At 37.4% G+C, this 27589-nt stretch overlaps 2 protein-coding genes across 9 annotated transcripts in view; one reads left to right on the forward strand and one right to left on the reverse strand.

Annotated features, from left to right (window-relative positions):
* The window catches only part of LOC139983037 (uncharacterized), a 32793-nt gene extending 19977 nt beyond the window's left edge, over positions 1–12816 (forward strand). For 3 of the 5 annotated variants that reach the window (XM_071996364.1, XM_071996369.1, XM_071996365.1), the window contains 5 exons: positions 116–167; positions 3281–3390; positions 4324–6269; positions 7184–9841; positions 10850–12816. In XM_071996364.1, the coding sequence (XP_071852465.1) occupies positions 116–167; positions 3281–3390; positions 4324–6269; positions 7184–9841; positions 10850–11137 (5054 nt within the window). In that variant the 3' untranslated portion in view covers positions 11138–12816. The remainder of the gene's footprint in view (positions 1–115; positions 168–3280; positions 3391–4323; positions 6270–7183; positions 9842–10849) is intronic. The other 2 variants (XM_071996368.1, XM_071996366.1) reach the window with 2 other exon arrangements.
* Positions 12434–25047, reverse strand: LOC139983038 (radial spoke head 14 homolog). 4 transcript variants are annotated; one of them, XM_071996370.1, is made up of 9 exons: positions 24929–25047; positions 22545–22646; positions 20928–21033; positions 18902–18988; positions 17770–17981; positions 16647–16795; positions 15708–15824; positions 14092–14266; positions 12434–12792 (listed from the first exon to the last, which is right to left on the reverse strand). In XM_071996370.1, exons 2-9 carry the CDS (start codon positions 22635–22637, stop codon positions 12709–12711), a joined length of 1023 nt encoding a protein of 340 aa, XP_071852471.1. In that variant the 5' UTR covers positions 22638–22646; positions 24929–25047; the 3' UTR covers positions 12434–12708. The 4 variants fall into 4 exon arrangements, with proteins under 4 accessions (XP_071852471.1, XP_071852472.1, XP_071852473.1 ...); XM_071996371.1 differs by having other exon boundaries at positions 24916–24999; XM_071996372.1 differs by lacking the exon at positions 24929–25047 and adding an exon at positions 24889–24918.
* Positions 25048–27589: the final 2542 nt, after the last annotated feature.

Here is a 27589-nt window from a genome sequence, read left to right on the forward strand (position 1 = left end):
GATTGTTTTTATAGTTGTGGGCTCTATAGATGTTATTATTATTATTATTAGTATTATTTAGTACTGAAAGGCAACTACTGTAACTTCTTTAATTATCCCATTTCTTGTTTTTCAGATTATGTAACCAAAATATACAAAGACTTGAGGAAGCTGGTTTCCCTGACCAGGTAGGTAACTAACAAATTAACATCGCTTAAATTGATGAACTGTATTAAGTCGCTTGTAAAAATATAATTTTTTTCATTGATATCTGTAAAAAAAATTAGAAATTATCATTGTTTTATTTCTTGGTATTTTCAGTAAATGATTACATGATTTTAGAAAACTTTTTAGAAAATTGTGTAGAAACTTCTTTGCAACTTCCTCAATTTTGTTTTTTGTCATTTCAATTACAATATAATTCTCTATGTATTTATCATACAAGCAACGAGTTCTACAATACAATAATGATAATAGATTCTGTTAATATTCTCTAATTTCTCATCGTGTTTTATGTGTCAGTAATGCACCGCTGATTTGATTAAATGAATGAATTTGAATTGGTTTCTAACATGGGCATAATATATATGATAAGTAACATACATCCCAATAATATTTCCGCCTGTACTTTCTCTCATCTGGGGTGAGTTGACTTGGTCAATACTAATTATGCTGTTTTATTAATATTTAAGCACCATCAAAACTTAGCTGCAATGATTTCATCTTTGTTTGAAATTACAATGGGAGGGGAGGGGTGGAGCGGGTAGGGGGACGATATGGATGGGGAGGGTCTCAAATTAGTGTTCAAAGGTGTTAACTATATACTTGCCCTCTAATCCCCTTTGAATTAGGAATGTATGCAGCATATATTTGATACTGGAGAGATTTTATGTCCCTTTTTTCATTTTGCTGAAATTTCCATTCATCATACCCCTTTGCTTATATTTCCCTTTTCAATGGTTGTGTCGATAATCCATCAGATATCATTGATAGTTATTCAACCATACATTGGGTGGATGCGAAATTATGAGGGTTTTACTGCAAAAATTGGCCTAATTTTGGACACCAAATGTGACATTATGAAAATGGCTGTAATTGAGATGCACTTTTCTTAGTTTTTCCCATGTTATTATGCCTTGACTTTGCATTTTCTATTCAAGTGAAAGCAGAGCTTCAATTACACTTGCAAATTTCAATCACCCATGCTCATCAACTGCTGAAAAATAAAGATCTTCATCTTTGTTAACGTACATATTTTTGGTGTCCTCCTGCATCACATACGTTAACTGGTGGCAACTTTTCATGATTATAACCTAATCACACACTGCACAGTAGTGTACTAGGGATTGCAAGTCCCAGAAACTCACTACTCATGCTGAGAATAGGTCTAATGGCATCTCAGAGGACAAATTCATTCAAAAATACATGTGAAAAAACTTGTAATTGGTTGTTAAACTGTACAAATTGTTCGGTGTCCTCAACATAACGTACGTTAAATGGGCATTATTTCACTATCAACTGATAGTTTTGAATATCAAAACATTTGTAACTGATCAACACCCCACATACACTGATAGTAAACAATTCTTTCACTACTAGCAGTTCAATTCCTCTGTATCAGTCACAATTTGTGTGTGGTGTCCTCATTTCTAGCCTGCATAACATACGTTAACTGTGAAAATCTATGTTAGGCCCATGTCAGGAATTCTCACAGAATATTCAACTCACTTAATATTTCACCATGTTTGAAATAGAATTAAACTATTTCCATCATCCAATGAGTCTAAAACATGGTTTTAGAACATCTGTTAACGTATGTGATGGTGTCTCATTTTTTGGTGTCTTCATAACATACGTTAACAATATGCACTTTGAATGTAAATTATTGAGAAGACTGAGAACTTCCATGCTAGGTAACACTTCATTCCATGTAGTTCTAAGGTACTCTATCTAACTAGTTGATGAAATTTGTCATTGAGCCAGTGGCTAAGTTCTATAACTCCAAGTTCCTGTTGTGTTGTTAACGTATGTTATGGTGTCCTAAATAATCAGCCTCATTAACTTACAATGGAATATGATAAGAACTTCAATTTTTTTTTTGTGTCATAAGATATCATTTGACATTGCTCATATATATTCCCCTTCACTTTAATGTAGAAGGGGCTATGTTTATAGACAACTGTAGGACACCAAGTCACATACGTTAACATCATCACTTGTCCTTTTTATTTGCCTCAAATCCACCTTTCTCAATACTGTATTATCTTTTAACATTACTAATTGTGTTCGACATTCACCGGAGAACCAGAATCAGCACTCAAATAGATACCTTTGTGTAATTCATTTTTGAACATGCATGTCACACTTTAGTAACCCAGTATCAAATAATGACTTATATATGTTTGTGTATTGCATGTATTTTTTAGATCCTCCTGCAAGCAGGAACTCGCGAAGAAGTCGTCATTGGCTTATCAAAGCCGCAAGCTGACCGAAGTCAGTCTCTTAGATTCATATTAATATTTTTTTTTGGGGGGGGGGGGGGGAATTAGGAATGAGAATTACGAATTATCTATGAATTGAAACAGATACTATTCAGGCAGTGTTAAAAGGGATATGCACTGTAGACTAACAAACTGCAAGTTAAGATTGTATTCTTATGTACTATCCAAGCTTGGACACGTATGCTGCATATCTGAGGCTTTGTATAAAGATCAGCGATCATAGTGAAAACCAATCTTAAGAGATGCAGACCGTCTAATTTCATTTTTTACTGAAGTGTATCCCTCTCTTCCTTCCTTCTCTCCCTCACCCCCCCCTCCCCTCCCTCCTCATCAAAAGAGCTAATATTAGCTACTTGAAAAGTTTTTGAGGGATAAATAAGTCAAATAGTTGTTAAGGCTAAGTTGAATAAGCTTTGTAACCTTCAGTCAAGTGAGTTGTTGAATCTAGTCTTACACTCAGAAGTTAGCTCCACACATATTTAACAGTACTATGTATCAATTAAAGCCTGTGTGCTAATCAGTAATATTAGACACGATAGGCTGGCAGCTGCCCAAGCATGGCTATTTTCTTGTCATGGCTGGGGTAACTTTACTTTCTTTTTTACAAAGCGTTATAAATCTTATATACATTCTTGTGAGAGATACAGTTATAGCGTTCAAAATGTTTTGAAACATCTGATCAGCTCGCCAAAAGAACAAACTTTATGTTTGGCTTGAATTTTTTTCCTCTAAATGTTACAAAACACATGAAGCAATATATGCCTCTCTGTTGTTTTCCTTTCTTGATTGTTTCTGCCCAGTCCTGCAAGTTCTGCAACTGCTGATTGTACTCCATCTAGAGCTAATGGCACCGTATCGACAAAACTAAAGACTCCAGTCAGAAGACGGCTGGAAGACGATTTCAAAAAAGGTATATATTTTCTGGGTTTGAATACTCTTGTTGGTAAACTGTCCATTTCAGTTATAAGATATAGATAATTGTCACTTTGTTCCTTCACCCCCCATCACCCCCCATCACCTGTCCCTGCTCCCAGACAAATCCCAACCCCCCCACCCCACTATCCCGACATGTCCCTTCTCCCAGACACACACACACTCATATCAATCTAATGCATTATCTTAGGAAAGGTGCAAAAAGGCAACAGTTTCATAGGTCAGCATCTGTATGATAGGGAATATATTTGTGTATAGGTAAGTGGGCCTGAGGTTTCGATCCTAGCAGGATCTTCTTCAGAGGCTGAAGGGAATGTATTTAACAGATATGGTGTAGACTATTCTGCATATACTTTAGTTCTACAAAGGCCTACCTTTTTCTTTTGGTAATCCCTCAAATGCACTATCAGAATGGTATGAGTGTATAGGTCAGTTTGTGTATTACGAAGTGTGTTTAAACATATCTGTTACTCATTTAGAAATACATACCTTCCTACTGGTTCTTTATCATTTACTCAGTGATAACAGGCAACATACTATAGGAAACCTGCTGGTCGGATGCATTAGGGTTGGTAGCTGCAAGTCGAGACAAAGGGAATAGGTCAAAATGTGGTCTTTCCTAAAATTTATATTTACCAACTTTAGGGCAACTGTCAGAAAATCTTTTGCAAACTCCAATTTTTTTTTTTTCTTAAAATCTTACAAATTTTTTAGATGAAACTGGAGATGATGATATTAAAGTTTACATTTTTCATCGTTTACAGATCGGTGTTCTTTTAACATAGAAACGGACGATTATTGTACAAAGTGTCGTTGAAAATGCTTTTATCTAATAATAAGTATCGCAATTTAAAGAACGTCTTTCTGACGTTAGAATATTTTGATTCCATATCAATTGTATCACTTACAGCTGGATGTGCTAGACTTAATTACTTGAAGAGTTGCATGGAGAATAACGTATCAATCCTGGAGATTGTTGCACAGGATACTGAACAAGCAAACAGGGACAGAAGTCGTAATAACCATAACGACAGCCCTGTTAAGAATGATAGAGAAATCAAACGCACAGATATCCAGAAGGGTGAACGGGCTCAGAATTCCTCTCACAAGGCCTCAAAGGACCTGCAAGAGCATTTGCCAGGGTTATCGAGTCTAGGAAAATTTAGGAAATCCTGCGGGCTTAGTTATCATCGATATAAAGGTACCAGTCATACTGGAAATGGCGGGAGTGCTAACGACACTATTTCTCATTCAGCGAATAGCACAGTTAAAACTGGGCGAAATGGAAAGCTGCACAGTCGTCATGGAGATGTCACATGTAACCGTGGAGATCATAGCAGATGTTGTACTGAGAAAGAACCAAGTCACCATGGCGATAGAACATTCAAAAGGGACATGAACTGTGAAAGGGCAGAAGTGTCCTCCAACGTACATCATAGTCCAGAGGTATCAAACACACAGTGCAGTTGTGATAAACTCAATCCCAGACATTGCTGTCAGGTGGTTGAATCGAGAAACGGTACCCAGGGAAGGGATTCTTCAAACATGTGCTGTATTCACAAGGAAAGACAGATGGATGTCATAGCATCCACTTGTGGGGAGATCGGCTCAGGTGCAACACACTGTGATAGTGTAACCGGTGAGTCGCACATCAGAAGCAGCAATGCCGTAGCGTCCAAATGTGGAGATTGCAGATCAAATCTACCACACGGTCACACTGATACAGACAAGTCACGATTGGGACACAAAGATGTTGAAACATCCAGTCATAATGACTACCGCATTGAGCCAGCAAAGTCATCTCACAGTTTGGATCAAATAGACTTGAGTCGTAAAGATGTGTCAAGAGGACACCCACCTCAGTGTGAGACGTCACACCGTCACAATATGTTGGATCAATCAGGAATGACACAGAACAATGTCATAGTGTCCAACCATAGAGATCACCAATCTAACGCATCAAATCCTCAGCATTTGGCCCAAGAAGTGGACGTTCAAGTCAACAATGTCATAGCGTCCACCGATCAAGAGTTTCGGCTAGAACCAAAGAGGGAACTAAATTACCGTCAACAGGAATCAAGTTCAAGAAACAATATGGAGATCTTTGACACTGGCAAACACCAGTCTGATCTCTCAAACTACCATGCCGATAATGATCAGAGGAAGGCAAGGTACGACCATTGCCTGGAATCTACCCAGCACCGATACCAGGATCACCGATCAAGCCACCGTCCTACTCACAACCATTCAGCCTCAGAGTTTCCAGAATCAAGGTTATCGGAGAGTTGTGAGCGGCCTCGGGTCGGTGGAAATAGTCACGACTTTAATTCCAGGTACGAGGGTGTCGGTGCATCAGGTGATGGAAGGAGGAGAGGCGGAGATCCATCTGACACCAGGGGTAGTGGTGGTGTCATCGATCTCTCCAGGTATAACAGTGAAGAGGTATTGATCAACACAAGGATGCAGCATGAATCAACAACACGCAATAGATGCACAAAGGGCCGCAGGATACTCTTGAATGAGAAACTAGTACGGTTTAACGATGCTTACGATAGAAGACTCAGGCACCAGCAAATGGCTTTGGAGAGTGAGCAAGGCGTCCAGCATCGTAGAGGGGGCCAACAAACCATTTCTCGTTCCTCGCGGGACGGTGCCAGGACCGAAGGGGCGGGATACAGCGTACCTAGAACAGCGGAACAGAGACCGACTGACAGGACTAGCAGTCATAAGAGTAGAGCGGTCACAGCTGTTATTGTCGATGAGAAAGAACCCACTGCCCGAGAAGAGAGTAGCGGTTCCAGAAGGAAATTGGAAGAGAATGTGAGACAGACTGGACCGAAAGAACTCACCTCTGAGGTAATCTAGCAGATTTCAAAATATTGATTTTCCCTGTAACAAATGTCATGATTATTGGCCAGAATGTTTAGCAAGCTAAAAGGCTGTGATCTTGAACAATTTATTAAGAGCAAATTTTGGATATTAAAGCCAAATTATTTATGAATATGGAGGAAGAGGAAGGGGGTGAAGGGGAAGGCGGTAGGGGTGTTTAAATTAAACAGACAGGTGCCTTAATTATGGAATTATGGTGATAAGAAAAGTTGCGTTGACATTTTGGATATGGGCGACCATTTTTGACATTCTAGCATATGTAGGCACTACTGATATGCTTAAATGATAGCTGTGTCCTTACACAGAGTTTGATGTCTATACAGGCCTGTCTATGAAATGTTCTGTATTTGTTAACTGTTGTTTATAAAGAAAATCTGTTAATCTGAAAAATTGATTGAGAACTCAGACCATTAACAGAAGAGGTATGGTTTTATGTTTGTGTTAGCAAATTTGTCATATTCTATATATATGTTTAAGTTTCACATCAATGCACTTCATAATCTTGTATTAGCTACAGTATGATTAAGACACATTGTGTAGTTTTGATAAGGTCATTGCTGAATTGATCTGTTACACTATGCCAACTTTAAGTTGGCAGAAAAAGCACTGTATATTAATTTAGTCTGACCAAACACATAGTCTTCTGTTTAATTTAGATGGTTTGAAATTGGTGGAAATTATGATCCAAAATGGTAATGGTTAGGAATTATCCAGACACTAATTCTTTAAATTTGTTAAGAAAACATTTTATAATGAAACCACAAAGAAAAGTTGGACAAATTCCTTCTTCATGGGGGGGTGAAGGAGGGGTGGCACTCGGCCCAGTCAGTTCCTGTTTGGTACCCTCTAAGTTGGTTTATATTTTCCCTTTGTTTTTGTAGACAACTAAAGATGAGTTGATGGATGCCATGATGGATGGTCTTCAGTTTATAAGAAAAGCAGATGAAATAAACAAGCTCTGGGCACAGTGTGATGAAAAGAAGAATAACCAACCAAACACAAGAAGCGTATCACAAGAAAATCAAACCAAACAAGATCAACCAGGTGAGAGAAGTGAGAAGAGGTTCGAAAAAGATGGAACAAGGGAGGCTTACGGATATCAGGATAGAAGGGAACAAGTAAACAGGGATCAAGAAAGAAGACATCAAGCAATGAGGGATCAAACCGTGGGAGATGGTAGAGTTCAACATAAGATGGATCAAGAAAGAAGGGATCAAGCAACGAGGGATCAAGCCATGAGAGATGGTAGAGTTCAACATAAGATGGATCAAGAAAGAAGGGATCAAGCAACGAGGGATCAAGCCATGAGAGATGGTAGAGTTCAAGATAAGATGGATCAGGAGAGAAGGGATCAAGCCTTGAGGGATCAAGCCATGAGAGATGGTAGAATTCAAGATAAGACGGATCAAGAAAGAAGAGATCAAGCCTTAAGGGATCAAGCCATGAGAGATGGTAGAGTTCAAGATAAGATGGATCAAGAAAGAAGGGATCAAGCAACGAGGGATCAAGCCATGAGAGATGGTAGAGTTCAAGATAAGATGGATCAGGAAAGACGAGATCAAGCCCTGAGGGATCAAGCCATGAGGGATCAAGCCATTGATGGTAGAGTTCAAGATAGAGATCAGAATAGAAGGAATCAAGCAATGGTGGATCAAGCAATGAGGGATTGTAGAGTTCCAATTTGGGTGAAAAAGGACAAAAGGGATCAATCCTTAAGGGATCAAGCAATGAGGGATGGTAGAATTCAAGATAGGATAGATCATAATAGAAGGGATCAAGCCTTGAGGGATCAAGCCATGAGAGATGGTAGAGTTCAAGATAAGATGGATCAAGAAAGAAGGGATCAAGCCTTGAGGGATCAAGCCATGAGGGATGGTAGAGTTCAAGATAAGATGGATCAGGAGAGAAGGGATCAAGCCTTGAGGGATCAAGCCATGAGGGATGGTAGAGTTCAAGATCGGATAGATCATAATAGAAGGGATCAATCCTTAAGGGATCAAGCAATGAGGGATGGTAGAATTCAAGATAAGACGGATCAAGAAAGAAGGGATCAAGCCTTGAGGGATCAAGCCATGAGGGATGGTAGAGTTCAAGACAAGATCGATCAAGAAAGAAGGGATCAATCCTTAAGGGATCAAGCAATGAGGGATGGTAGAGTTCAAGATAAGATGGATCAAGAAAGAAGGGATCAAGCCTTGAGGGATCAAGCCATGAGGGATGGTAGAGTTCAAGATAAGATCGATCAAGAAAGAAGGGATCAAGCAACGAGGGATCAAGCCATGAGAGATGGTAGAGTTCAAGATCGGATAGATCATAATAGAAGGGATCTAGCCTTGAGGGATCAAGCAATGAGGGATGGTAGAGTTCAAGATAAGACGGATCAAGAAAGAAGGGATCAAGCGTTGAGGGATCAAGCCATGAGGGATGGTAGAGTTCAAGATAAGATGGATCAAGAAAGAAGGGATCAAGCAACGAGGGATCAAGCCATGAGAGATGGTAGAGTTCAAGATCGGATAGATCATAATAGAAGGGATCTAGCCTTGAGGGATCAAGCAATGAGGGATGGTAGAGTTCAAGATAAGACGGATCAAGAAAGAAGGGATCAAGCCTTGAGGGATCAAGCCATGAGAGATGGTAGAGTTCAAGATAAGATGGATCAGGAAAGAAGGGATCAAGCCTTGAGGGATCAAGCCATGAGGGATCAAGCCATTGATGGTAGAGTTCAAGAAAGAGATCAGAATAGAAGAAATCAAGCAATGGTGGACCAAGCAATGAGGGATTGTAGAGTTCCAGATAGGATTGATCATAATATCATAATAGCTCAAGAAAGGAAAGATGAATTTCAACAGAGGAGGGATCAAGCCGTAAAGGATCAATCATTGATGGATAAGAGCAGACAGATTCAGGACGGGAGGAACCAGGAGGTGAATGACCAAACAGTGAGGTATATAGATTGGAGGGATCCAGCTATCTGGGATCAAGAAAGGACTGATCAAAATAGACAATGGGAGGACAGAAGGGGTGGAGAAAGAAGGGACACAACTACGAGGGACCAACATGGCAGAGCTCAAGAGCAACGGACTCCAGAGAGGAGAAATCAAGCAGCTTTATGGGACCAAGGTAGGCAGGATCAAGCCATATGGGACCAAGGTAGGCAGGATCAAGCCATATGGGACCAAGGTAGGCAGGATCAAGCCATATGGGATCAAGGTAGGCAGGATCAAGCCATATGGGACCAAGGTAGGATGGATCAAGATATGCCAAATCGAGAGAGAAGAGAAGAGAGGATCGATGATAGTAGAATAGGTTCAGGCAGAAGGAATGAAGACAGAGGAGATGATCAACAGAGGCAAAGAGATTACATAAGATCTGAAAGACAGGTGACCCAAAGTAAGTCCAGCCCTCAGCTCGAGCCAGGAGCCTATGATGAGGGAAGTAACCAGCCCCAGCATGGAGGTCATGGCGGGCGGTCAGGGCATGAGGACAAGGGTAGAGGAAGAACGGAAAGGCATGAGGGAAGAAGAGATAATCCCAGACAGGTGAGATTAACATTGCCTTGTGTAAATGCAAATCATTAAACCCTGCTGTAAAAGCAATAAGGTTTTACTTTATAGATGCAAGTACAGGTTATTCATGACAACTCAACAGTACATGAATATCACTCTTAAGGCTTATCAGTGATAACTCGATCAAGGAAAATATGTACCTCAAGCGATAATTTAGTCTGTAACATTTTGTGAAGCCTAGATGCATTTTGTCTTTTATTAAGAACTGAAGTGTCTGTGTACAAAAAATTGGTTACAATTGGTGTCTTTGTTAAGTTTACAGCAATTTGCTCAGTTCCTATGTGATACTGAAGGGCAATGGAATTCAATGAGTATGGCAATGTTTAATGGTTGTTTGATTTATTGAGAATACCAAAATTCTGTTCAGACAACCAAAATCGACTTTGGAGGTTGTCTGGTTGATGACTATAGAAGTCATTTATATAATATATTTAGCTTTAAAACTATACACCCCAATTAGGTTAAAAGGTAACACCCTCCATCACATTTGGAGATAATCATATCAAATAAAACTAGTGGTAGGCCTATGATCAACTGGAAGGGTAGTTTAATTACCCAAAGCTAACAGTGTTTTTCCAAACATGTACATCACTCTATATCATATCTGTCTATTACATCTCTATGTACATATTTGAACATTCTTTGCTTTGCTACACTTTTTACCGACAATCAAATTTTGCTGTTCCAATAACCAAAAGGTAAGACCTGGTTGACCAAGGGAGAACCACAAAAAAAGGCCTTACAAATGTGCCCTGGATGCTGGAAAAATTAGCATGTAAGCATCGGGGCTGATGCTATTATTATTAGTAAACTGTTCAGGATAATAACACCCTGTTCTAAATTGCACAGAGCTCATTAAGCCACTCTTATAATTTCCAGTTTTTAATCGCTTTCCTGTAATCACATGCTACAGGTATAGTTACTTTAAATTAATATTCTTCCTTTTTTTCTTACTTTTTATTGAATTTACAAAATGATAAGAAGAGATGGCTGGTGGTTGGGAAGCAGGGCGGCGGTGATCAAACTAATCCACGGACAACGTCAACTGCACAGCAATCACAAAGTTCTCCAGGGTTGCAGTTCCCTTACCCGAGAATATTTTGGAGGAAGGGTAAACATCCCAGATGGCGGACTAAGACAGACTCCGATAGTGACTCCGAGAGTGAGGAGGAGGATTTTATCCCCTCCTGGTATATGGACTTGGCCCTCCAACCACCGATACCATCTTATGCCAAAACTCCAAAATTATACCCACAAAAAATGTTTTGAAGGAAGGGAGTGGTTGAGTCATCCTGAATTATTAAAAGTTATGTGGGAATTCTGTGGAAATTTCACAATTACCGTGCATTTTTATTAGCAGTCTGTTTCGAATTGGTAAAATAATTTTATTTTATGAGAAAAAGGGAGGCAGAAGAAGCCACAAAGACAGAAAGAAAAAATTTAGTTGATGCCAGTAATCAATTCTTGTTCAAAGCATTTGAATTTAATTTAGTATGATATATTAATCCAAGAAATGTAGTTATGTATATTATCAGAACTGTTAAACATCCCATCATTGTGATAGTTTCAACAAAAAAATTGTTAAATTTTTGAAAATTCTAAAAAAAATATTTGTTAAAATACGATGGGAATTCTCAATTACTATGTACCTAACTTTAGAAGTCAGTCATTTAACATTGCAAGTGCCACTCAAGCAAGCTTCTATGTAAATTTGCAAAACAAATTAAATATGTTGTCAGTTTTGGATACATAGGTGTCCGATGTAGTCATGATGTAAGGATAGAGTAACTACGTCAGGGATCAAGCTGTCTTGTCAACATCTGTAACTGCGAGATAGATGTATGTCTACCGATCACATGGTGTTGAAAAAACTTAATTTTAATAGGATGAAATTAGGTTGAAATTTAGTGTTGATATCTCAACGTTCAAGAGGGGAAAAAAATTGGGAAATTAATGTTTCTATAAAACATTTTATCATTTGAGAAAAAAAGACAATCGACCTAAGTTATTTTGATGTTACTTCATCATTTTATGAATTATTTTTTCCCATCTTTAATTCATTTCTTGACAAAGTTTAGTACATCTTAAAAATGTTAGAGGTCATATAAGTCTCCTTGCATCCGAAAAGAGAACAGAACAGACCAAACGATCTGTGCATTAGACCAGTAAGTAGTTTAGATATTTTAATAAGACTTTAAAAAGACATTTCTCAAAAAAAGTGAAAGGTGTACAGCAACCCAACACTGAAACTGGACTAACAGCAGTGCTTTTTAATCGTGTGCACAATATCAGTATCCGTTTTGTGCCTTATGCCACTGTTACAAATTTGTGTGGCAGTGTTAAGGTTTATGTAGTATGGAGAAAAAATACTGACAGGTTACTTGGATAAAAGCAGTTTTTATTTTAATCTTTTTATCATAATAATTGCAATAGTGCTTACAGTACGCCTGGTCATTACTCACAGTTAGTACTGGTCTTTACTCCCGGTCATTATTCCCCGTCAGGAGTTTGAATAACCTTCTGCTAAATCTTCTTTAGATTACAAAGAAAATAATAAAGATACTATTTAAGCAAGTTTCTTTGTTGAACATTGTATTTTTATCACTCTGTTTACATATTCAAATATACACATAGAAGGCAACTGTAAAAGTTTGTCACAGTTTTGTAACATTTTCCACTTGATGAGAGAACAGGAATAAAAGCTCCACAGTCTCTTTATTGTAGAAATAAATATTATTCAAGGTGTATTTTGTTTTACTATACATAAAGCCTTAAGCCAGTAAGCCTTCATATTCTGACATATCGTATCTCTATTCTTTGAGAATTATTATTCAGAGTAACTACGGTAGCCACGTGATGACTTTCACTGCTATTTCTGCTGCTTTTCGAACCGCTGCAGAATCGTCTGACATACGTAGTTTGATCTGTGGAAAATCGAGAAAATAAAACATGGTTACCTTGAATTGATTCATTTATGTATATATGACAAAAGGCATTAAAGTAGCCAGCCCTGTGACAAAATAAAAAATATTTTGTTTTTCCACGTTCTACTGAAAAAGTAGTGAAAATTCTTAAATTTTATTCAGATATGACTATATACAAACTGTATAGGGAACACTTTTTAATTCTTAAAAATTTTTTTTTTTTTTTGGTCAAAATATTTATAACAGCAAAAAAGTTTTAAACTAGTTTTGCATTTATTCATATTACAAAATAACACAATATTGACAAAAACAAAAAAAATTCTTCATATACAAAATAAAAAAGTCAACTATTATAATTACTGGTTGTGCATGTTTATTGTACAGTTTGCTTACAGAGATTACAATTGAAAGTTTTAGTATCTTTTTTATGATGCATCTTGTAGTTATTGATATATTTTCCCTTTGTCGTTCGTTCAACGTGCTTTAAAGCTGTTAGCTTGGTGAAACTGATACATTTCCCAAGTCCTTCATATTTGACATCCTTTCTGAATTATTCTTGAAGAGGCATGAAATATGTTTAACTAAGTCGATTTCTTGAAGAGTTTTAGAATACTCCATAGATGAAAACTATACATATATATTATTAAGATGTTCTACATAGATATATCTTATTTAATAGTTTAATGACTTCAGATATTTATTGATTCGTATTAATCTTCGATGACATGTTCTTCAAACAAAAATTAGTTTATTCTTCATTACATGTGGTTGTTGTAGAATTTATGACATGTTGAGTGTATTAAGTAACAAATATTGCCAGAAAGGTTTCTACATGTTAATTGATGTGACTTTTCAATATACTGCAGTTTCAAGTCAAAATCTCAGAGCCTGTAATGTTCTTTTGGTTACTTTGACCGAACACTGTAGCTAAAAGGAAGAAGAAGCCCAAACAGGCATGACATTATTAACAACTTCATATTGCATTTAATTAACCCCCTGTGACCCTACCCATTTCCTACAGAAAACATAACCAATATGATATATTACACACACGAGAAAAATGATATAAAAATCAGGCATGAGCTTTACCGCGAATTCGCGGAATATCCATGATTTCTTTTCTACCTCAAGGACAAAAACTATTATCCTAACACACTGTAGCATACGCAAACTGGAGCCCATACCGCATTTTTTGCAAAGTTCTGTGATTTTCTTTTTTACCCCAGGCGCATCCCTGAATAATATACCAGATATTACCAGCTGTCCCATCTCCCTCCCTACTGCCTTCCTCAAACTTACATCTTCAACACTTTTCATAAGTTCCTCTCTTCCATCCGGTGATTCAGAGAGGGTAGTTATAGCTTTGATGGTATTCAGTCTGACCTCACTGTAGTGGTCATTCACTAACTGAACCAGCTTTGGTAATGCACCTGATGATATGGCTGTCTTCTTACCTTCTGTGGTGATGGTAATCCTATCAAAACAGAAAAGAAAATATCATTTTAGTTACCAAATATGTAGCAATAAAGGGACTTCCAAGTCTCAGCCAGTTTGGTGCAATTTCGAAGTGCTCACCACTTAATACTGTTCACTATTATCATGCTTCAAAGCATTTGTACTGACAGTATGAACAGTACCAAGCCTTTATCTGATTCTAGTGCTAATACCACTGTATACTCTAATCCCATATCATGCTTCAAAGCACTCTTACTGACAGTATGAACAGTACCAAACCTTTATCTCATAGTATCAGGATGTTGATAATGTGTCTTTGATCTGATGAGGTGTAATACATATATATATATATTACACCTCATCAATTCAATTAAGTAATATTACATTAACTCATGTTTTATTCTTTTAACAGTATTTTTTTTTCATCACATTCAAATCTGTTTCTTTGCAAGAAAGGAGCTGCTTTTCTTTCATTTTGATTCTAGTCTTTACCTTCTTTTATACAAATTATGTTAAACTTGTAAGAGCTGTTTGCACGTCATCTCCCTGCTTTACTGATCAACAAACCCCTAGCAGACACCCACTTCCCTTAACTTATCCCCCATCATCCCCCACCTCTCTCGACTAATCCCCATCTACCCCCATCTCCCTCAACTAATCAACATCAACCCCCATCTACGTCAACTACTCCCCCACCAACCCCCATCTCCCTCAACTAATCCCCATCTCCCTCAACTAATCCCTCACCAACCCCCATCTAACTCAACTAATCCCCCATCAACCCCCATCTCCCTAAACTAATCCCCCACCAACCCCCATCTCCCTCAACCAATCCCCCACCAACCCCCATATCCATCAACTAATCCCCCACCAACCCCCATCTCCCTCTACTATTCCCCCCACCAACCCCCATATCCATATAACTAATCCCCCATCAACCCCCATCTCCCTCAACAATGCCACAATTATCACAAAAGTTGTGTGGAAAAGTGCCTCAACACAAAAGTATAATACAAAATACTAAAGACTAAGGGTACACTCTAAGTTAAAGCAGCATGCCTTACAGAATTGTTAACTTTACTGACCAAAAAATACCTTTTCCCTCTATTTAACATGGTAAACATCAGTGATGTCTTTAGCCTGCTGTTTCACAGTAATTTTGGTCACCATACCATATGAACAAACTATATATTAAATTGCAATGGTGCAATCTCTTTAAATGTTCAAAGTTCTCTACCTTTATCAGTACTTTTCAAATTCCTAAAATGTCTGCCTTCATGATACCTGCCTGTTGCTTGATAACTCCATATTTCTTTATATATATTGAATTTTACAAGGTCATCCTTTTTCCGCTTTAGTAACCGCATGTCGTCAATTGCACACAGATGTGATGGCTTTTGTACATTGAGTACATTATTTGTTTTTGTTTTTATTAAGATCTATTAGGTTTGTTTACTTACGTCATGATGGCACCGGCTGCCTTAGCTCTAACATCGGCATCAGTGTCGTCCAACAGCGCCACCAAGGCAGGAAGAGTATTGACAGAACAGGCTCTGTTTTTACCATCTAAAGGCACGCTGTCAGAGAGAATCAATTCACAGCATTGAAATTGTGTACTTTTATATGATGTGGGGCAACACCTTAGAAATGTTACTAGTTGATTGTTACTATGATTGCAATGCTGACTATAGGTAGCAAGAGCCTGTTCCATGGTGAACTAGGAGGTACATACCAAATAAAACTGCTAAAAAAAAAATCAACTTCTTATTCAAAATTGTCATCTATCATTATAGAGTAAAATAAAAATAGATAAATATACATAGTGAAAATTTTAATGTCAAAAGTCCAAATAAAGAGATAAGAAGTGGAAAATTTGGGATGATTTTTTTAAAACTTTTCGGATAAATAGTCAGTGTTTATGACTTCACGACTCAAATGTTATGTTACAGTTTGGGTCGCAATATGCATACTCGTCTACCATTGACTTAAGTTTCTCACAGCAATTTTTAACTCAATTTAAAGGCATTGAAGACTCGCCCCAAACTGTGTGCGGCCATCTGAAAAAGTTAACTCTCTGTTGCTTGCAGGTGGCGTTTTGTTCGTGTGGCTACAAATTACAGACAGTAGTGAAACGTGACACCTTGTTATCTTTAGCTGGACCTGAGATGTCCATCACTGCTATGTACACTGTGCTGTGGGTATTTACCGCAGCTGTATGTACCCGACTGTACAATAGTGTCTAATTACCGACGGTAGCAAGCTGTGGGTGTATTTGCTGGGATCAATGGTGGTGTCTAACACTTCTGTTACACCTCATTCGAAACTAGGTCAAATTACCGGCATTAGTCGTTTCTTTTTGCGCGAGTCTATACTCCCTTTAAGGTAATTTGTAGATTTACCTGAGATCCATGATATCCCTGGCTGCCTTAGCTCGTATGATGGACGATACATGGACCAACAGCTGTGTGAATACTTCCATGGCACCGGCCTTCAATGCTTGCTCCTGATCCAGCCTCAGGCAGAAGTGTAAAGTATCCAGAATGTATTCCTAGAATTACAAGATATTTAATAAAAACCATAACTTACCACAGATATGACATTTGAAAGATTATATGCACATAATAACACCACCAGCTGGGGTAGTTACACTTGGAGTTTCCAACTGGCTAGCTGCCCTCTCTTGCCAGTGGTTCATACCAGTTAAAAATGGTGATTTTCCGGGTAACACAAGATCTAGGAAGTAAGTACCCAAAGCTATAAACTTCCATTTCAGCAAATATTCCTTCAGAATCTTTTACTTATGATAATGAAATCTTCGTATCGATTTTAATTTTGATGCATTTGGAATGATTTCTCAGCTGTCCAATTCACCGTTCTTCGTAATTTGAGTTTCATCGAATTGAAATTCTCTTTTAGAGATATTAAATTTGCAAAAAATGATTGAAAATATTTAATAAAAAAAACAAAAAAACTCAAAGACATGTTGGGCTCAATTGTCCCCATGACAACCTATAACTCTCCTGTAAATTGCCAGATGCATTATTTTACAAAATATCACCAAATTTAAGATTTCTTATCTGCATGATACAAAATGCTTCAAGGATGTGGTATTGACCTAAAGATTCAGGATATTTCCAGCAATATTTCTTTTAATCAATCAATCAATCAATCAATCAGTCAAATAAGATTCCACCAGCAGAATATCCTTCAAAGGGAATGGGTCAAGGAAGTTGAAGCATTTTTTATTATTTTTTTATTTTTTACATTGTTGCTTTTCGCTTTTACATTTTTGCCTTATTGGTTCTATAATATTTAATATTTTGGTTTATGTTACTATTTGTATTGTTTCTAGGTTTTACATTTGTAAGGCGCTTTGAGCAGCTTTGCTGATTATGCGCTATATATAAATATTACTTATTACTTATTATTATATATGCTCTAATTGAGTATCTCACAAGGAGAGATCTATTTACTATCCCTCTAACCCTAGCTAGATCAGCCCCTTTGTATTAAACTAGTCACCTTGATTTCATCCAGTTCGCTCTTCAGTTTCTCCACCAGTATTGGTATCAGATTGTTCTGGACCACGCCCTCCGCACCGGGAGCAAACTCTGACACCATCTCTATGGCCATGTGAGAGTTCCGGCGGACGATATCCAGATCGTCGTCAAATAACTTTGCCAGAGGTGGTATGATACTATAATCCAGGAAGGCATCCCTGCCAATGTTATGACCTATAACAGGTTTCAAAATATTTAAAAAATGAAATAAATATTTTATATGCACAATTGGTATACAATAAAGGATTAAAAAATAATTTAAAAAATAATACAAATTTTATATGCACAATTGGTATACAACAAAGGTTTAAAAATTATAAAAAAATTAATACAAATTTTATATGCACAATTGGTATACAATAAAGGGTTAAAAAATGATATAAAAAATAATACAAATTTTATATGCACAATTGGTATACAACCCATAATGGAGATCATCGTTATGAAATATGATATTAAAATCTATAACAGATGTCATGAAAAACTGACTCCATGTTGAGTATGGTCTTTGAAGGTACAACTTACAAACAGATTTTCTTAAGAGTAGACCTTAGGCAAATCTGAAGCCATTCTATATACTAATGTACCATGTAATTAATTGAAGGTTGAAAGGTTGTTGTTCTGTTACTAACGGTTACACAGTGAGCTCTATCAGTATGTATCCTGTCAGACAACCAAAAGTATCAACAGCGACAATCAAAGGACCATTAATATCATACATACATCATTAAAGATTCCATTTTACATTATTTCACAGTTCCTAATGTCTGACAGCCAGAACTTTGGTTTATGCTAGACAGCCAAAACTATCCACAAAAAAAAAATTATGTAAATAAAGTGATTCATGAAAAATCGGATTGGGAAATTTTAAAAATATTACAAAATCTATGGAAATTCTTTTTGTTTGCAATAGACAGTTGCAACTGAGATGATCGTATACTGTAGACTTAATTATCAAAACTGCAATTTTTATGAAAATATGAAACCTGAGTCAGAATAATATTAGAAAAGTTAATATCATATAAAAAAATATCAGGCAACCTATCTACACCTTTAAGGAAAGAGTGGGGATAAAAATGGAATATTTAATTTACCAGCGATAATGTAGAGGACTTCTGTTGCTTTGTGTCGAACAGTTCCATCAGAATCTGTGAGAAGAGCCTTTAGACTTTCAACGACACCTGTAAACAGGAAACAGAATTGAAATAAATAGTAGATAGTTGATTCTACTGCACCACTACAGAAAAGATTAATGGTATATATACTACTAAACTTTAACTTTTGAAAAAGTTTTTGTCAAGTTTCTTTGAGCAGGTGAAAAGGACTTACATTCAAATCTTTTTAATGTAAAGTTTTCTCTTTGTCAAATATTTTCATTCCTTTATGAGCATAAGGTGAACTCCTCCTAGCATCCTCTCCTTAATTTTTTCTAGGTGACAATAAAGGTGTCGATGAAATTCTTGAAATATTAATAATACTAATAATAATCAGGCAGTCATTTTTTATGACGCTTAAGCGACCACGAAAGTGGGAGAAGCCTGCAAGGACTTATGGATTACAACTTTCCCATCAGGTGGCTTCTAATTCAACCATTTAACTCAAATTTGGAATCTTTTTGGATGCAGATTACTCTTGGATGCAAAACCCACCTCACACTGACCCGGTCAGGTATTGAACCCCAAACCTCCCTCTCCCCCCCCCCCCCCCCCGATTGCTAAGCTGCATTCCTTCTAATGCAACCTGCCTCTATCCACTCGGCCACAGCATGGGTAGGGTTATTGACATAGTTTCATGTTTATATGGATTTGGACAGTGTACCGATGAGACACACTACAAACAGACATATAAACCTCTCTTTTACCCCAGTGTATTAACATTTTTTACCAATTACTAATTATTATAAGTTTTTTGCCATATTTTAGGTTTTGTATGGTTATTCTAGAGTGTAGTCTTAATTTTTTAGCATTCTCAAAAGTTCTGAATTTCTCCTCTCATAACCAAACTAGGGTTCCTGTGTACTGTGTTGTTACAAAAACTGATATAAAGTTTTGGGCTCTTATACCACGGTTTGTGTAGCAGTTTGGCGATACAATATAGAATACATTAATCCCTGCCTGGCCTGCCATGTTATGTATCGGGTGAACCAAGCTCATGAATAAAGGGAATTTTAATCTTTGTGGCTTTTTCTCTCCAATCTCAGTGGGTGAATGGTACTGGCATCTAGGATTTAGTGCTTTGGCTTATATTAGGAATGTAGTGAAGCTTGTTTTTATGAAATTTTATGAAAATTCAGGTTAATTGCACTTCATCTCTCTGAGAGAGAGGATGTTTGTAGGTGTACCTCAGTGGCAGAGCGCCCATACAGTCAGGGGGGGGAAGGGGACTCAAATGGACTGCTGCCCCCCTTTTCAGCTTTTTACCACTTTTTACTTCTTTGTGATTATTGACTTTTTTATTGTTCTCTCATCTACCTATTGACATTTGTCACATTTTGTTGGTGTAATTTTCTGACAAAATGCTCTAACGGCAGAACACCCATATAAACTTCCGATTACACCTATTTATTATTCGTTTATCTGCAAATTAGCAAGGCCCGGAAAGGGTAGTTTCCAGCGATCTAGGGAGTATCTTTACTCAAAAAATTCTGGTACGCTCCGCGCCAACCTGTGGTGGCGCTCCGCTTAGATAGTGTCAAAAGCGCCCCTACAGACCATTCTAACCCCCTTACCAATGCTCCTACTAGTACTAGAAGGTTACATTGACCAAAGGACCTAATGGTAGAAAACCAGGTCTTACGAAGAGTTCCAGCCTGGTTTTTATGTGATGTTGATGCCATTCAGAGTAAAGATAGGCGTGGGTTATATGTGTGTCTGTTTTCGGCCAAATATCAGTGTGACATTCTGATGATGTACTCTACCACCATCTCTGTACATATTGTAAACAGACATAAACAAAAATTAACAATACATTACAACACCAAAGAAACTCTAGCTTGTCATCTTTCCAGCATTCATGCTCAAAGTTCACAGTTACTCATCTAACTAAAGATTGGGAAACAACAGGGTTACATAACGGTGCCCTGTGATAATACCTATATATATAAATACTTAGGAAACTCACCCAATCTAAGAGCTTCCACAATATGTTCGGGGTCGTGTAAGTGATCACATAACGTCATTAGCGCCCTCTGTCTGGTGATCAGCTCTTCATCCTGTAACTCTCTGTTCTATTAAATTAAATTTAAATTTAAATTAAGCCATGTATAATTTTTTGAATCTTATATCATCTTAAGTAACATTGTTTTATATTTTATATTTGTACTGATCCTTTTTATACATATTTTATATTTATACTGGATTGAATAAATGAAATGAAATGAAGAAGAAGAACTGTGCTCTTTAAAATATCGAAAAGAAAAGGAGATCGCTACATTACGGAAATCCAGCAAACGAACCAGTCACTGCTTATAAACTGTACCTATCAGGGAACCCCAGTTTAAACATGTTTCTGTTCCTATTTATGTAAAAATGTTGAATTATAATGTATTTTAATCCAAGGCATAACAAGGAAAAAACAAGAAATAGAGAACAGACGAGTATATGTGCAAAACAAACAGAGTGTTAAGCAACGCCATATCACATATAGTCCAGCCACAGAAATATTGCTGGACAATGAATCCTTTAGAACAAACCACCTGACATTGTAAATCTTATTACATGTTCCTGCAAGTGTTGTATATGTTTGTAGATGGAATTGATGTGTGTGACTTTCCTCTGATGTCAAGAATCTATCCATATGCTGACACTGACAGTGAAGTGTCTACTCTTGCCTAAAAAGGTGCATTTAAGAGTGATGATTTTTGTCATATGTACAGTGTTTGTATATTATTGACAGGGTAATCTGTTATGACATAGTGGTAAGAACAGGTTCTCTCATGGTTTTAATATATTTTATGATATGGATCTAAGAAGTATTTTTTGTACTGTACTTAGTGGGAAGGGATTATGTCCTCTTTCTCCCCTTGTTTCCCCCTCCCCCCCCCCCACACTTCCATTCTCATAGCTCTCTTCTACCTTTTTTTTCTCCACACATATCTGTCTTTGTCCTTCTCTAGTTTACTCCCTACCCCCTTCCCTTAATCCTCTCTTTGTCCCTCCACTGTTTATCTCCTACCTCTCCTCTTCCCCTGTTGCTTTCTTCTCTCCATCCCTTGTCTACTGTACAAATCACCTTACATCTATCTCTTTGTGTTCACACTGCTCATTAACCTGTCTGCATTCTGTGTGTGTTTTTGTCTCTTCTGTTACTGTTACTTGTCATTTAGCCTTTGAAAAAGATCCTGCTAGGATCGAAACATCAGGCCAACTTACTTTTACACAGGTGCTCTAGTGGATAAGCAGTTTGCTGACAGTTTTATTTTATTTTTATATCACGTAACAACGGAAGTACAGCTGCCTTAGAAAAAAAAAAAAATTATAAAAATCAAAATTGTGTAATTGTGTCTTTTAGCTGTGCAAATTAAGTCTCTGTATGGAGAAAGAACTACAAAGCATGATGGGATACAAATTGCAACCCTTAGAGTCTACAATATGCTTCTACTGATTTTATATGACATGCATTATGTGTTTAACTTTGCTACAGTATCAACTGCTAAATTGCATGCTTAGCTTTAAACATGACCTGTTGATACTGAGAGTTAGCCTAAACAGTATACAGTCAGTACTTCATTAATATTACCAGTTTTGGAATGGCTCTGTCTCCATATGCAAGGGGTGCCTTGGTAGGGTCAATATTTGGGGGAAGTTGGGCGGATATACGAGTTGTGGCCATTCTTTCTCTCTGTTGAAGAAGAAAGTATTAAAAGATGTTTGGTAACGAATATTCATTCATATTGAAAAAAAAAAGAAGAAAAAACATTACAAATGACATCTGCTAATTATGAAAGACCAAAAAAAAGTAACACATTCTCAATAAAAACCAAATATTGAAGTCTACAGTTATTTTGCTTACCAAGTTTAGTCTCTAGGATCTCATGAGAGATGAAATGAGAAGGGAAGATGTTTTGAAGTTCATTTTCAAATTTGGATTACTATGTTAATTAAAGAACATAATTACTTCTTGAATCCTTGCAAAATGCAAAAGTTATCTCCAGTATGTGATGGCCTGTTTATTGTGTGATGTTTATGTGCAATGGCGTGCTTGTAAATGCTGCATTCACCTACCAAGTATGAAGTTAAAGGGTGTAAAGATTCACCCAAAAAGAAACTTCTAATGCTGGTCATTTGACCTAGTTTCAAATGAGGTGTAACAGAAGTGTACATAGACACCACCATTGATCCCAGCAAATACACACACAGCTTGCTACCATCGGTAATTAGACACTAGTGTACAGTCAGTACATACAGTTGCAGTCAATACCCACAGCACAGTGTACAAACGATACAGCGATGGACATCTCAGGTCCAGCTAAAGATAACGAGGTATCACGTTTTATTACTGTCTGCATTTTGTAGCAACACGAACAAAACGTCACGAGTTTGCAAGCAACGGAAAGTTAACTTTTTAGGAGCGTGGCAGGCGGTTTGGGGCGAGTCTTCAATGCCTTTAAACCACACTGTTCCTTTTAAGTTGTATAGCCAAATGTAGGCTCTTGAGTAATGAGGATGATTAAGTATTGATATACAAATTCAAAGTGTGTAGAAAAAGGCCTAATATTGGATGCCATCCTATATATGAAAAGGGGATTACAAGTTTAAAATTACACAAAAAATATTAAGAGTATAAACAGGGTATCAAAGTTTAAGAAATATATATATATAATTATAAATATTGAGCAAAAAGACAAGAACGTAAAAGGTTCATTGAGTCTTCAAGGCCGGGGGGGGGGGGGGGGGGAGTCATACCACCATAGGAAATGTGCTATTTCCGCTATAGAAAAGTGCAATTCCACCATGTTGCCCTGATGGTGGTAAAGCACTTTTGTATGGTGGAAAGAGTACATTATTGTGGGTGCACTGTAGGCCTGTATGCACTGTATAATATTGCTTCACTTCACACTACCTAGGCCCGCAAAATCCATGCACAAAAAATTGGTCATTTAAATCGACAATCAGAATTGGTCTTTTTAATAATCAATCGACCTAAATGAATTAGATTTATTCAACCAACTATATGATATATATGAACTATATAATCAACATGAACATTAAAGACTGTGTATCAATTCCCCAATCTTGTCTTAAGCACAATTCAGTGTATCCAGGGAACAGTTACATTTGAAGACGGTGTACCTACAGTATCCTTCCACGCGAATCAAAGAAAGTTTCACTGATACGTTCCTGTGTAAAATCCATTCCTCAAGTGTACCTTTCCGCCATAGGTTTGGATCCTTTCCGCTCAAGTGGCGGAAAGGATTGAATTGTATGGCCGAATGGTATGGCAGTATGTACCTACTGCAGAATGGTACTGGAACCTTCACGGCAAAACAAGTTACTAATTAATACTAAAAAATGTTCAATTACTTCTGTTTGAATGATTGTATTGTACATGCAAAATATGAAGATTGCGTAAATATCCATTGGCTTTAACTAATCGATGCGTTAGTGTACTTCTTGTATGCTATATAGCACACTGTGAAAGATGGGAGACACACTAATTTACCATTATAATAGGGCAGCTACAACACACAATGGCTCTACGTTAGCTTAGGTACATTGTTAGTGGTACAGTGTAAAGCTAGCATACATACTGTACATAGTGGGCTACTGATTACTGAAAACTTGAACTGTAAACATGAATGCAATGCGTCAGTTTGTGTACGGCCTACAAAGAGGTATAGCATGTAAACCACATTCCATTCCATTTTAGCCAATATAAAAACATAATCCTAATAAAAAGACTAGGATTAATACCTTAGTTGTAGCCAGATCTGTATGCAATACGCCAAAAGTATATTTTGTCGTGGAACTAATACCTGTGATAGCCTACCAACTATAACATCACAAAACGATTTCACAGGCTGGCCTAGACGTTCAATACCTAAATACCTACGACTGAATCTGCTAAAGAGATTTCCCTTAACTCATTTAAAATCCAGAATCATACTTACGATGAAAACAAACCAATTCCAAAGATGTTAAAAAGCAGGTACAGTCAAAACATATAAGCTCGGTGCCAGTCGAAATGTGGTGTTTACTTACAATAGATGCCTAGCAACAAAGGCCAAAGAAAAAAGATGGCGCTATCACAAAAAACCTTCCAGAGCAGTATTCTAAATATACGGCTCCGAAGCCTTGCAGTGCGAGCGAAGAGAATTGTAGGGTGGCATACTCCTATTAGAGTCTATATCAATCCGCTCGATTGTTCTCCTGTTTCAGGAAAAGTGCCAAAAAGCAGCGGGAGAACATCTTTTGTGACCTGTTATCAATCATAATCTAGTTTTTTTGTGGCTTGCATGTTGAAGAGCATGAATGGAAGTACATGTGGTGAAAAAATTGGGTCAATTGAGGCAATTTTAGACCCCTTTAGGCCTCCCGGGAGCAGCGTAGGAAATTTGTTTACCACTGAGTGAAGAGGTTTGTTTACAAGTGACGAAAACTTCCGGCTCGGATAGCAAAAATCTTCACGGTCATGGTACGGAAAATTGATGGTGCCATGAATGGCCAACTTGTCAGCTATCCGGTGATGGGTAGCGTTTAGCTAGTGAAAACTTCTATCTAGACTTAGAGACCACATTACTTTTGTGATTTAGTGTGTAAGTCAATGGGGCTTTTAATGGGCGTATGCTACCGTAGGCAGAGCATACACGAACACACAAAAAAAGTTAACATCCAATGTATCGATGCTTCAAAAGAATGACAAACGTTTAGTTATTGGTGGCGGTAAAGAAGGTAGTGTCGGGTGTAATAAGATGGGCAAACATGTATAGAGTTCCAGGAGGCAAACGTTACAGTTATCTCAAAATATTCCCACAAAAAGGATCACCACCAACCACTTCAAAATGTTATCATTAAATGTCTGTCAACAACAGACTATTTAAAATATAGATTTTGATTAATTTTATAAAAGCACACTGGACTAGGGAGAACATAAAAAAGCAAACAAATTTTCTCACAGTGGTAAATGGTTCTACCTCCAGCAAGATGACTGCTACCGCAAATTACTTCACATGCCATGCATCTTACGGTTCATAATTAGGGAAACACCCTCCAACCTCGTGGGAAATAAGTCAAAAAGTTTATTGTGATATTGATTCTTGGCTATTTGGACTTAATATCTGTATTTTGGCTATTTGGAGTAAAACTTGACAATCCATTTACTCATAAATAAACTGATTAGCCATGTTACCTGAGATATAAAGCTCAACGTATGAACCAATGACAAACACTAATAACAACTTGTAGCACTTGGACTATCTACCATAATTTTTTTTTTTTTTTTTTAACGATTACAAGTTGTTGACTTAGAGAGAGATTCGGGCTGACTCGGCCAGTACCATGCCACCCGCTTACAAGTTCTCATTAGCCAGACTAGTAAAGGATATGCTCAAATCCCTTATTTTTTGCAGGAGTGGGAGAGGGAGGGTCGGAGAATAACTTTTGTCCTTCATGCGAGTTTTTATAACATGAGCGTAAATCTTTATTCAGTGATGCATATAAGTACATTCCTATAGTTTGATGGATTGAAAGCCTTTGTGGGCGCTGGAGAATGACGAACAAAATGAAATCGGATGATGATGCTTTTAATATTTGTTAAATTTAATACATGATCACTCGGGCATAAATATCGCTGCAAATTTTCAAAGAGAATGGTTCTGACTAATCATAATTATTTCTTATATCGAGGAGCGTTCAAGAAGATATTGCTGAGGGCTGTGTTGACGTTTGGCACCAGGGTGTTGAGAGTGGGGTAGTCGTTTGATAACCATAGTGTTGAGGGTGGGGTGGACATCTGGGCACAATACTGCTGAGGGTGGGGTCGACGTTTGTGTATTTACCAATCATTACCCAGTCTTCATTTCTCTTCCGAAAAACTGCTCAAAATTTCCCGGGCTAATCTTAAATATGTCGGTAAACGTTCTTTTAAATTTGCTGCCCCAGCTTTTTGGAATTTACTTCCAAATAGCACTCGTAACATTTTTAGGTTTTCTCATTTTAATAGCAATTTGAAGACACATCTCTTCTGTCAAGCTATTCCCGATTCATAGATTTCTTTCTTGTGTGTCCTTTTGTCCTTGTGCGCTCTGAATTCTTCGGAAGATTTTGCATCTAATAAGTACCATTTATCATGATTAATGCCCTGTCATTGACTAAACAAGTTCAAATTTCCTGGCAGAGTATGGTCACAGAGGTGCAATGTGCTCCTCATGAATCTAAACTGTTGCCTGCTTATTACTCTCATTAAAAAAGTTTAGACATCCTAATACATATATGCGAAATACATGAAATAGAGCCTAAGTTAATTGAAATAATGGGTTGCCAATTTAAGAAAAATGATGATATGAAATATTAACTTTTGAATTAATTTATCAACCAACAATCCTGTGTTTATTTTCAGCAGAGCACCGGGTTTGGTGGTAACCCAAATGTAGGTCTATTGAGGTCACCTAAGAGTACCCCCAGAGGGACCCCTTTTGTTTCCCCTGTTGGTACACCTTCTAAGGTATCTAGTATGGAATCTAGCATAGATGAAGACAGCAGGGATGATTCTTTTCAGTGTAGTATCGGACCAAGAAGTCTACACATGGTAAGTTAAGCCCAGTGATTAGAAAATTTCTATAATTA

This window comes from Apostichopus japonicus, chromosome 16 (genome assembly GCF_037975245.1).
Source record: "Apostichopus japonicus isolate 1M-3 chromosome 16, ASM3797524v1, whole genome shotgun sequence".
In the NCBI taxonomy this organism is placed as follows: domain Eukaryota; kingdom Metazoa; phylum Echinodermata; class Holothuroidea; order Aspidochirotida; family Stichopodidae; genus Apostichopus; species Apostichopus japonicus.